General features: G+C 32.9%; 1 protein-coding gene across 1 annotated transcript; it reads left to right on the forward strand.

Moving 5' to 3' along the window:
• The first annotated feature begins 11,996 nt into the window (after positions 1–11,996).
• LOC111383145 (NAC domain-containing protein 67-like) lies at positions 11,997–12,672 on the forward strand. The gene is made up of 3 exons (XM_023007222.1): positions 11,997–12,260; positions 12,444–12,496; positions 12,597–12,672. Exons 1-3 carry the CDS (start codon positions 11,997–11,999, stop codon positions 12,670–12,672), a joined length of 393 nt encoding a protein of 130 aa, XP_022862990.1.
• The last annotated feature ends 1,226 nt before the right edge of the window (positions 12,673–13,898 follow it).

Below are 13,898 nucleotides of genomic sequence, written 5' to 3' on the forward strand. Positions count from 1 at the left end.
CCTTTCGTTCGTTGGGACTTTTGCAGATTGTTGTGCTGTTTTCGTAGGAGACGTAATTCGTTCTATTTTGAGAAATGATTGTTGCACGCCTTTAACACCATTGAAGGCAGCAAATTCATTTTAAGAAAATATCGTGAAGTCGATGAGCTCAAATTTAATTTTCTGATCATGTTGATCGTACTGTTACGCTATAAAAAAAATTATATTAAGGTAATTCTGTCAAATTGTTTGAAAAGATAAACTTATACTCCAGAAACAACAAAGAATCTTTTAAAAATGTAAGAGGTTTCTCTATCTCTATTTGGCAAATGCTTATAAGGACATGTTAACATTTAAACTATTTTTTTATTTACGGATCTTAAAGTACTACTCTCTTATTCAACTCATTTTAAGAATAATGTTACTTATATATAAGCAATTACATAATAGTTTACATACAAATGACGTGTCAAAAAAAAAAGAAAGCAGATAATTTTTTTTTTTTTTATAATTTGGTTGAATAAATTCTGGCATAATTATACATCATCACATCATGTGTATGTAAATTATGATGTAAACATATTATGTACATGTAGCACAACTATCATTTTCCTGCGGTTTTAAATACTTGCAAACATGTCTTAATTAGAATTAAATAAGTGGACATGCACATATGAGATAAGTAGATGTGTGTATAAGATAGGGTATCTATCTTGTATACAGGAATTTTATCCAAAAGAGTATATGTACGGGAAAATCCTGCCAAATACGAATGTTTTGGAGAAAATAAAGCCTAAAAGCGTGTATATACAATAAAATATGCCTAAAGTTTAAGATGTATCCAAAAAGTGTAGAGAGAAAAAAGGAAAAGTTGTTTAATTAAACTAGGACAGAGACAGTTGACCTAATTCTAGATATATGAAGATATATAGCATAATAATTTTTTATTTTTTTTTAAAGTTGGATATAACAGTAACCTTATAAATATCAAACTTCATTACTTCAAGTTGAAAACTTTTTACATTAGGGTTTTCTAAATTTAGAATACGACTATGGAGAACCAACAAAGCAATGTTGTAGCCAACTCGAGTCATGTCCCTATCCCCAACAATATTGTAACTAAACCAAGTCACGTCTCCATCCACAACTACATCCTAACCAACTTGAATCACGTCTCCATCCCCAACAATATTGTAACCAATACCCCGAATCACGTCTCCATCCACAACAATGTTGTAACCACCCTGAATCACGTCTCCGTCACCAATAATATTGTAGCCAGTCCGTTCACAACAATGTTGTAACCACGTCGAATCAAGTCTCCGTCCCTAGCAATATTGTAAGTCACGTCTTTGTCCCCATCCCCGTCCCAAATGATGTTTATGTACTTTGGAATAGCAATGTCAATTTGTCAATGTTAAGCGATGAGGAATATTTTAGCAGTGTTCCTCTTGGTTATCATTTTAAGCCTCGTGATTGGGAATTTATCATCCACTACTTGATGAAAAAGATCAACAACAAGATGCTGCCTCGTAACAAGATTCCTGTGGTTGATCTTTATAAATGCAACCCTGAACTTCTTGCAAGTGAGTTCATCTACTTTTTTTGCTTTATATTTTTTTGTTACTTTTGGGTATATAAATATCATATGTTAGATAAAAAAAATCTTTGAAGTAGTTTGTTAATATTTTGTTGTCATACATCATTAGACTAAAAAATTGCATCATCAATTATGGATTTTGTTGGTTGTTGAGGTTTGAAAATCTGTAGGCAAAATCCTTTAGAAATTTGCTACAAAATATAAAATATTAGAGCTGACCATTACGTTAGTTAATAAGACTACAAATTTCTAGAATTCAGTTATCATTTATTATATATGGACTTATACTAGTCAAACAGGCACAAGTAACAGAGTTTAGGGACGATTGCTGCATGACTTTAGTACCGTTAAAGGTAGCAAATTTATTTTAAGGAAACATCTTGAAGACGGTGGGTTCGAATTTAATTTTCTAAACCTGTTGATCGTACTGTTATGCTATACAAAATTACGTTAAGGTAATTCTACTAGATTGTTTGGAAGGATAAACATATGTTCCAGAAACAACAATCTTAAAACGAATTTTAATTTTGGTTTATTCTATTTCTGATGCACCTTCATACATCGAGAAAGAAATGATGTCGAGAAATCAGCTGCAGTTGATGCATGAAAGCATTTTGATTTCTTATGTAGAAATTATGTACTCAACGGACTGAATAACATATTATATAATGTGTATTGCAATGCGAAGTCTGCTAAAGAATTATGGAAATCTTTGAACACCAAGTACAAAATCGAAGATGCTGGCATGTCATTAGAGATAATCCTAACTGAAGTAAAATTTAATGAAATATAAATTATTTGACATTGGAGAATAATTCTAACTGAAGTAAAATTTAATGAAATATTAATTAGACTTATTCGATAATCCTAACTTGATTGCTTCTCAGCACCAATGATGTAAGATATTATTATTCATTCTTTTTTCATGTCACAAGTTCCACAACAGGTCTACCACATTAATTTATTTACTAGGGGCATTCTTCGTGCTTCTTTACTTCATTTTATTCGGGATTTCTTTTTTCATAGTTGAATAATTGGATTTTATGTAAGATCTACAAGAAAGTGCACAAACCGAACAATGATAGGAATCAACGAAGTGATGGTAACAACCCTGAGGAATCTGGGGACTATAAAAATAAAGATACACCAGTTGGAGATTCCTCGATTGAAGTTGAAAATTCTTTAGGTTCGAGTAAGATGGAGAACGTTGTGAATTCCTCCGAAGGCAACAACGAGGGCAATGAGAACAACTACACGAGACAATTCAACAACGTTGCTACCCATCGTTTTCCTTGTCAGAACCTCGGTAAATACTTGAAGCCTAAAGTTAAATAAATAAATAAATCTCTGCTCTAATAGCTTAAATTTTTTACAAGGTACGATTTAACTTATAATATAATTCCTTTCTTCTCGATCAAATTGCAGGTGCAGCAGCTCAAACGAGGCTGTAAAATCTTCCTTCAATGGGAAGTGGTGTTAAGAATTTACTTATCATGCACAACGGAAATAAAAACAAATTTTAGTTTCCACGAGAAATCATCTTTGTGTTTAGATAGGAATTGTAATAAAAGTTATACTTTTTTTAGATTTGCAAACTCCTTTGTTTTTCTTCGTTCTAACAACATTGATTTGCCACCCATAGCTGTCCAATTATCCAACCTCTAATAAAATTCCATACAAAGAACAGATTGTAGCCACCAAAATTTTCTCCTCTTGTGCTGACAAGAATAATGAGAATCTCTACAAATTGAACACCCTACTCACGTATTTATATAAGCCCAAACGGACTTGGTCTAACCCGATCTAATATTTAATTAATACATTTAATTAAATCCCGTCCGCTAATTAATTAATCAAATTAATTAATTCGGGTCTATAAATAAGCAACCAAATTAATTAATTTATCTAACACTTGTTAAATTAATTAATTGACAAATTACAATATTTCAATTCTCTTTTTGTGTGCGACCCATCAGGTTCCGTATCACGATGCCTAACGACACGAAATATTATTTTGATCTAATCAAAATTGATAAATTAAATAAATTAAAACACCATTTTAATTTATCACCAATTCACACTCGCTGTCCCAAATTGACATCTAACAATGTGTTAGGACAATATATATGACGAAAAATGTCACGTCGTATAACAAAACCAAATTTGTTCGTTTACCATGAAACTATAATCCCTTCGTCAATATAATCCGATCAATTACGAGATATGGAAGTGTGTCAATCCCGATTATCGATCATATCTTTCATTCCACTATTAAGCCAATATAAGTCGAAAACTGCTTTTCGACTTCTAAGTACTCCTTGGCTAAGGATTTCGTTATCGACTTAATTAAATGAATTGTGGATCATAATCTCTTACTATCTAAGAATAACGAACCATCTATTGGTCATTCACAACTTTTATATGATTCTTGACATACCCGAGTGATGTCGTATTAGCGACCTTTGGTAGAGCAACATTCAACACCGTCAAAATACGACTGTTTTCATATAAGACAGTATGATAACCTCAGGTCAAATGACTAATTTCACTACCGAACGTTAGAGATTAACCATTGACACTCAAATAGTTATCCATGTGGAATCTCCTAGCAGGTTTTCAATTTTTTGTTCTATAAAAAAAATCCACACGTTCATTTAAATGTAATTACACTTTAATTTGTGAGATCAGATACTTACTTCACAAGTAAAAAATGTCATACGTGATGGTGTATCTCTAATAACGATATCCGTATTTCGTTATAACTTATGACCATGGATTATTAAAGATCCAATCATATGTAATTTATATCTCACAATCACAACTCATTGTGATTAACAAATTATTGAAACTTGAATTTTTGGACTCTATTATTTAATATTATTCATCAGAATATTAATTTAAATAAATAATAGATCTTGCCAAAAATAAATGCATTAAACATATTAGAAGTGTCTACAACCTAAATTCGATTGAATTTAGGGCATAACACTTACACCACCATGATGCCACCAATGTCCTCTTGGCAGCCAAATCTTCCATTTATTGGAAATTACGGCGCTAGCTGCAGCGCAAATGAAGCAACTCCGAATAATACGATGCTGCAAATGCCGTATAGGACGCAAGATCTTCCATTAATGGGAAATTATGTCAAAACCAGTGACAATGTAGGTACATTCAGTTATGCTGCTCCAGATCCTGTGGAATCATAATTCATTTACAACAAATTTCGGCACAATCCCAGATCATTTGGAAATTATGCCAACGGGACTAGATGAGAAGCTCCCTGAAGTTCCTTCCATTGAAGTTGATGTATGGGAATATTGGCTCGAGGAAGAGAAAAAATAATTTCTGGTGACTATAACAAGTCATCACCTCATCTTTTTTGTTGACAAGGGAATCCGCAGCCGCTATCCGAAGGTGCGCATTAGGTAAACCCCACCTTGTGATCCTAGTCGGCGAAGGACCACAAGGAGGTAAACTAGCTTAGGTTACACATAGCTGACCGGCTCAAACCAAGAAGGCCAATAGGCAGCTCCAACGGGAATCGAACTAGCAACCTCACAATTACTAATCCAACTGCCCGACCAACTTGGCTGGGGTTGCCGCCCAATCATCACCTCATCTTTCTAACTAGCATAGTGGTTTAGGATTTTGATTTTATATCTTTGAAAGTTTTATTCTTTGAATTTAGAGACCTTAAAAGGTTTAGGATTTCGATTTTAAAGGAAAACTTCTTGTCTTTGACAATTTTAATCATTGAATTTAGAGACCGGAACTTTGACAGTTTCATTGATTACAGATTACATTTTACTGTGATGTTTATTACCATATTTGTTATATTCTCTTTTACTAGTACTTTTTGGTGATTTAAGTTTTGTCCTTGTATAATTAGATAATATGATCTTAAAAATGGCATTTGGGTGTAAATTTTGATTTCCTCTCTCAGTTTTTGCTTCTGGGACTGGATTCTTTTTTCAATTATCATCGTATACTAAGACGAACTTTATTGTGATTTTAAAAATTATTTTTGAAAATTGTGATTACAAAATGACATTTTGGTTTAGAAACGTGATCCACGAGTATAATACATGATTCTGAATATACAAATTTTCTATTAAGTCTCTAAGGATTAATAAGCTTTCGCTCTCTGATTGTTATTCGTTTCTAGCTTGATATCTACTTGGAGTATTCTAAGAAATGTGGCCTCTACAACGTTTTGCTGGTTTCCTATAATTTCGAGAAAAAAAGTTGTTCCACATCTGTATAGAATACTCCAACAAGTTTCTACAAAACTATTTTTGCATTTTCTTTCAAATTCCTTCAAAGAAGACTTTACTCTTTAGACTTGTGATGAATTGGTATGATTCCTCTACGCTTACGATACTAGAATATTGAACCAAGAAAGGCATGAAAGAAAAGCCTATTGATTGAACTTTTTCGCACGTTGTGCTCTATGCCTTGCTTCTGTCTTTGTCACTTTCCTCAGCACTATAACACCAAATTTCGACTCCTTGCCTATATTGATTAGTTACCTCAATTTTTTGAATAGATGTTTGATTATTAATAACATTATGATAACTTGATTTGCTAATAAAATTTGATTAAATATTTGATTATTACTAGCTTTGTGATAATTAATCTGAATCAAAATGTGTTAAACTCAGGATATTAAAAAAAAATATAAAATTTTTAAACAATCGATTATGCAGGATATTCTAACCATTGAGAATTCATGAACATCCCTCAAGGCTTTAACACTAAACATTCGGTTATACATGCCAAACATTACCATATATAATGCCACAAATATCCTCAAGGCTGAAACTATAAGACATAAATTTACAATAAACATTATTGTTTCTAATTTTTTATAGTATTGTTCGATATTGTACGTTCGTTACATGGTGTACCCAATATCCTCGTAGAAATGTAAAATATATAATATACAAGATTTGCTTCTTTTTCTTCATTGGTGTTGCCCAACGCATGAAATTCCCATTATATTGATGTGACAATTATGCAATCCTTTCTAGTTAAATGTATCTTTTATTCGTACATTTTGTAGAGCTCAAACTACTATTCACTTATTATCTAAACTTCTACAGACCCACAATTTAAAATTATTTAAATCTTTATTTAATCATTTTCCAAACATACATATTTTCTCAATTAACTAACATTTTGTAAATCACTTTTTTGAAAAATGGGATCTCAAAAATGACATTTTGGTGGCACAACTAGAGGACTTACAGAGATAAACATGCAACTTTTTGTATTAAAACTCTCCAATAAACCTAATATTGAAACTAAAAATAAAAACTGATTAACCTCAATGAAATTTTCCAAAAATGTAACCAATCCATATTATTAAAATTGAAATAATATCATCCACATGAATCTATGTTGCACAAATAAAAAATTACAGAAAAATATGATCCAAAAGTGTTTGGTGAATATAATGTCCTATAAAGAATAGAAGAGCAGAAAATGATTCAAAGTAGAAGTGAATACAGTCGCATTTCAAAAACATATTTATTTAAATTTGAGATTAATTGCATAATTATTTTTGCAATTCCATTTGATAAACCATTTTCACTTGCATATAATTATATTATTAAAAATGAAATCACTAAACAGCAAGTATCAATCACGAGTCAAACAACGATTAAAATCATGAAGTTTCAAATTTCGATCAATGGCATAGATTCCTGTAAACAACAAATAAGGTAACATTACATCAGGAAACGATGTCCAGTAATATCCTTGCGGCTAACCATACACGGCAAAATTGCTTCTTTTTCTTCATTAGTGTTGTCCAGTACATGCAGGCCTCGCTTTATCAAGATGTCACCAGTATCTGCTGGGATAATAATGTTGGATAAGAATGTATACTACCGTACACACAGAGTTTATTTTCTCTCAATTGTATGTGGTAATTTCCCTTGCCAAACAAGCCATTAAGAAGAAGTTGTGCCTCGACCAGAACATTCCTCCAGTATCCTTTGAGACATATGCTGATGAATATGAGATGAGTCGACGATCCTTGGAATTCCGTGCATTGACAGCAAGTTCTTGGATTTGGATCTTCTCATAAATACCGCAGCTTTTCCATTTGAACTGAAATGGTTTCACAGAAGTAATATAGAACACTCAGATGGGTGTGGGTCCCATATGAAAAAAAATAAAAAAATAAAAAAAAAAAACGATCACCCCACCGAAATTTGAGATGATTCTTAAGAAACATGACGGGAAACCACAGTTTCAATTTGAACTAAAAGCGTGCTCCTGTGGATAACTCGTTTTCAAGTAAAAGGAGCGACTTTATATGGGCCCATGTTTTCTGTAGACAAGGCTAGTAAGCCCAATAAGGAGCTATTATTCATTGGTTGGCCCAAATAATGGACCGTTTTACATGCACAGTCCAATTGATAGCTTTCGGCAAAAATTACGACTTGTAGCAATTTTATTTCAGAAAACCGAATTATACTCGCAAACTAATTTTATTTGGTTGATACGGTTCAATATACAAAATTAAGGGGTAATTAACACAAAACTTTCCTGCCTTTCATTATGATTGAGCAAAACGTCTTTACATTTTGAATAACGTAATTAGTTAATAATTTTTATTAACTAATTCCATGTTGGCATTAGTTACCCCTTCAAATACTACACCTTTAAAGGCTTTTGGAATGCCGCGCTTAATGATCATTAGACTCATGAAATTTAAGATATCCCACTTTTCAAACTTCCTCTTTCATCAGTTGAACTTCCTTTCGCAAAAGGAGTGGGTTCCTTAATTCGGAGTGCAAGATCAAGATCCATGCAGCCAAGAACAATCAAAATATTTTCCTTCCAATCCTTGAAGTTTGTCCTATTAAGCATGAGAATAGAATTAATATTGACAGATATACTAGTATCAAATGAAGTCGCTGTATAGAAAAAAAAAATCATGCTCATATCCGCATTTGATGATCAATAAATTCAAATAATGGTAAGCCTTATCTCAAAATACCTAGCGCAACATTAATATCAAGTTTTTGGACAATAATATTAATTGCAAGTAGTACTCTCAATGTAGTGATCAAACATTGACAATAACTCCTGTCAACATAATAAACTCTTCTTTGGATTCATTTATTATTCACATGGAAACCTTATAATTGTCACACATTCACCACCACTGGTGTGTATGTAATTCGACCAAATATTAACCTTCATTTGGATCGGCTAATACCCGCATGAACAAGCACATACAACATCTAAATATCACAAACAAATCAATCTACACAAGAGATGTCACTTTGGTGACATATTGTTTCACTTAGTTTATTTAAAATGTTAGACAATCTTAATTTATCATGGATGATTTACCAAAATATTTAAATTTGATTGTCCCACATATTTAATCTCAATTATCCTCTCAAAAGAGTCCTTAGTACCAATATTTGAGAAAGAGAATCACCAATTTTGTATCATTAGATGACTTTGAAACTTTAGGGATCTAAAGGTTAATAATTCAAAACTTTAGAGGTAAAAAAATTGAAAATTTTAAAACTTTGGGGGTCAATTTTAATTAATTTTAAACATTGAGGGCTTTAATTGTAAAATTTAGAACTTTAATGGCCTAAATTAAATAATTTTCAAACTTCAGAGACTGAATTATTAAACCCATAACTTTAAAGGTCCAACTTAGATGAACTTTAGACATCAGGAAATGGAACTTTAAATTTTAACCATAACGTGAAATTGTAAGAAGCAGCCTCAAGTTATCCAATTTGCACGTGTGGCCCCCGCCCCCTATATTATCCAAATCTAAAAAATCCTAGAAAATTTCTCTCTCTCTCTTTCTCCCTAATAGCGTTGGTGGCCGACGCCGCCCAAAACAGTGAAACTTGCCCCGTCGCCTCCTACATTGCACCAAGCGTTGTAGCAAGCAACAGCGCCTCACTGCAACACCTCCGACCAAATCCGGGTTTTTCAATTTTTCTTTTTGAAACCCAAAAAATTCATAAACCGAAATTCCATAAATTCTTAATCCAAATCTCAAAAAATAATCATGAACAACATGCCGAATTTTCAAATTCAACAAAAACATATCCCAAATTGTCAAATCTTAAAATTTGAAATTATTGCAAAAACTAAATTCCATACAATAACATGGTGGACAATCAAATAACCCAAAAGTCACAATTGTTAAAACCTTAATTTCTCAAAGGATCAACAATGAAGTGCTCTAATACCATTTGTAGGAATTGAAAGTAACCAAAGGTTTATCAAACCCTTTCACAAATTTATATAAATCCTCCATGTTGAAATCAAAGAGAAGATTATAAGAGAAAGCGTACCTTGATCCATAGATGCAAGTGTATTGAACGGGTTATGCTCTTTCAATAGATACGTAATTCCTTGAAAATTCTTCTATGTTGATCGGGATGCAGAGAAACATGAAATCACGTACGATTGGGGCACCACAAATTTTAATAGATATACATGTGTGGCCCAATATGTTGAATTTTTTCCGACAAATATGAGATAAGCGGATGTGTGTATAAGACACGGCATCTACCTTGTATAGGGGAATATTATCCAAAAGGGCATGTGTACCAGAAAATCCTGCCAAATACGTATGTTTAGGAGAAAATAAAGTCTAAAAGCGTGTGTATACAAGAAATACGCCGAAAGTTCAAGATGAATCCAAAAAGTGTAGACAGAGGAAAAAAGGGGGTGGGGGGTGCGCCCATTACTTCAATTTGAAAATTTTTTACCCTCAAGCTTTTCTGAATTTAGAATATGGCTATGAAGAACCAACAAAGCAATGTTGTAGCCTACTCGAGTCACGTCTCTGTCCCCAACAATGTTATAACTAACACGAGTCACGTCTCTGTCCTCAACAATGTCCTAATCACCTTGAATCAAGTCTTTGTCCCTAACAATATTGTAACTAGTACCCTGGATCACGTCTCCATCCACAACAATGTCATAACAACCTCGAATCACGTCTCCATCAATAACAACGTTGTAACAACCTTGAATCACATCTCTGTCCCCAACAATATTGTAACTAGTTCCCTGAATCATGTCTCCGTCCACAACAATGTTGTAACCACTTCGAATCAAGTCTCTGTCCCCAAAAATATCGTAACTAACCCGAGTCACGTCTCGGTCCCCGTCCCCATTGTCAATGATGTTTACGTACCTTGGAATAGCAATGTCAATTTGTCAATGTTAAGCGATGAGGAATATTATAGGAGTATTATATTCGTTGAAACTTTGTAATATTTTAGCGTTATAACATTTATGTTTATAACAATGAAAATATTATATTGAATCAAGTTTTAACTTATTTGAGAAGTGCTATTTTGATTTTACTTGGTAAATCATTGTTTGACACCAAATGAATCGTCGAAAGCGGTGAGCTTTGAAAAATAAAACGATTTGGATTGATTTGTAATTTTATTCAAACGGTTTTAAACTGTTTAAAATTGGTGAACCGGATCATGTGCTCTCGTAGAGTTTTATTAGTGATTATTTTTATTTAATCTTTTGATATTTTTCTTTTGCCCCATTAGACAGAACATTTACGAAGTCGCAAATATTAGTTGAGTCTGTCTAAAGAAAAAAAAACATTTGTAGGACACTTTTAGAGTGAGAAACTGAAATTAATGTTTTATTTTTCAAATATCCGGAAAAAATATAAACTTTACTCTTCAAAATTGTTGCTAACATTCTCTCTTTCTTTTTGCACAATTTTTGAAAAATTTAGGCATCCTTGTTAAACGTGGCAAAGTTGATTACAATTTTACTATTCATTTTGAATGAAATTCGAACCGTCTAGATATCCTCGAATTTTTTTAAATAGTTTACACACTCTCTTATTTTATTACAAAATTTGAATTATTTTGGGATAGGGTTTTGCTGGATATACAGAATGCTTCTTCATAGAAGCCTGCCAGAACACACACATAGGGAGGTGGGTAGGATATTTTCTGACAATTTTTTTCACAGTAGGGCCTGTATCATGAGAGTATTCTGTCAATCTTCTGTGAAACTTTCTTCTATACAAATGGATTAATCCTTCACATGATGAAAATTTTTATTCCATTTCTTCTTGGTTAACTTTACGAGATTGCCTAGGGAAATTTTAATAAAAAGGCACTACAATCATTTTACACGACTGAATGATCATATTTAATAAAATTTTATTGAAGAGACAAATTTATTTTGTAAAAAAAGATAAATAAAAATGACTAGTTAGAAAATCCCTCTCGTCTATGGATATAAAACTTGCATGTCGCTTATTGAAAAGAATAATGTAATGATATATTCTCAAAATAATATAAAAAGTATAAGTTAATTTTCTAAACTTTTAAATTGATTTTTTGACAGATAATTACAGGGCAAGTAGTCAAGAAAATGGATGGCTCTTCACTTCTTCTTCACACTAAGGAACAGAAAGTACAAACATGGGATGCGGCCAAATCGAGCTGCTGAAGGAGGCTATTGGAAGACCACTGGAGCTGACAAAACTATCAAACACAACGGTGAAGAAATTGGATTGCGAAAGGCATTGGTTTTCTACAAGGGAAAACCTCCTCATTGTGAAAAAACTTCTTGGATTATGCATGAATTTCGACTCAAAAATGCCCCGATTCGATCACGGACCAGCGATGATGACATGAAGGTACAATTTTTTTTTTTTCTTTTTCTTTTATGTATATCTGTTCGTATCAGTATGAATCCAGAAAAATGAACTAATTAAAATTTGAATTTATTTGTTTCGAATTAAACTAGTATATAGGAGATAAATTAATTTTCTTTGTTTCCATAGATTCTGTATATACAGTTTCCTTTATATCTAAGGCAGGCATGTTTGGCTGTACTTTTACGTTGCTTATATTCTCGACATGTTTGGGAAAGGTAAATTTTAAGTACAACCAAACATGTTCTAGTTCCAATGAGTTCATGTAATGGAAATTGTTCATCTTTGATGAACATTTTCAAAATCACTGTTTTGAAGTGTAGCAGCAACTGAAGACACAGAAGTTGTAAATTTTGAATGGCTCACTTCCATTTTGAGTACAATCCCGTTATAGTGATCAAATTTTTTTGACAGGGAGGATGACCGACTTTCACAATTATGGAGGCCCCACTTTTTTTGTGGACTTTTTTATTCATGTGGGACCCACGACATTTGAAAGGATGTCAACCATTCAGGTAAAAAATTCGGGCAAAGTAGCAAAATTCTTTTGAGTAATGCTATTTAACATTATTGATATTAAAATATTGATCCAGTTGACATTACAGAATACTTATAATTGAAGTAAAATTTAATGAAATATTAATTAGACTTACTCAATAATCCTAACTTGATTGATATTCAACACCACTGATGCTAGATATTATTATTCATTCTTTTTCATGTCACGAGTTCCACAACGGGTCTGGCACATTAATTTATTTACTTGGGGTGATGTTCGTGCTTCTTTACTTCATTTTATTTGGCGATTTCTTTTCTCGTAGTTGGATGATTGGATTTTATGTAAGATCTACAAGAAGGTGCACAAACCCAACAACAATAGGAATCAACGAAGTGATGGTAACAACGCTGAGGAAGAAAATAAAGATACACCAGTCGGAGACTCCTCGATTGAAGTAGAAAATTCTTTGGGTTTGAATAAGATGGAGAACGTTGCGAATTCCTCCAAAGGCAACAATGAGGGCAATGGGAACAACCACACGAGACAATTCAGAATCTCGGTAAATACTTGAAGCCTAAAGTTAAATAAATAAATATATCTCTTCTCTAATAGTTTAAATTTTTTATAAGGTACGGTTTAACTTATAATAACTCCATTCTTCTCGATCAGATTGCAGGTGCAGCAGCTCAAATGAGGCTGCAAAATTTTCCTTCAATTGGAAGTGGCATAGCGATCGATAGGAATATAATATCTGGAACACCATGATGCCACCAGTGTCCTCATGGCAGCCAAATCTTCCATTTATTGAAAATTACGGCGCTAGCTGCAGCGCGAATGAAGCAACTCTGATTAATACGATGCTGCAAATGCCGTATAGGACACAAGATCTTCGGTTAATGGGGAATTATGTCACAACCAGTGACAATGTTGCTACATTCAGTTATGCTGCTCCAGATCCTGTAGAATCACTATATAATTCATTTACAACAAATTTCGGCACAATCCCAGATCATTTGGAAATCATGCCAACGGTACTAGATGAGAATCTCCCTGAAGTTCCGCCCATTGAAGGTGATGACGCATGGGAATATTGGCTCGAGGAAGAGAAAAAAATTTCTGGT

The sequence above is a fragment of the Olea europaea genome, unplaced genomic scaffold (genome assembly GCF_002742605.1).
Source record: "Olea europaea var. sylvestris unplaced genomic scaffold, O_europaea_v1 scaffold262, whole genome shotgun sequence".
Classification (NCBI taxonomy): Eukaryota; Viridiplantae; Streptophyta; class Magnoliopsida; order Lamiales; family Oleaceae; genus Olea; species Olea europaea.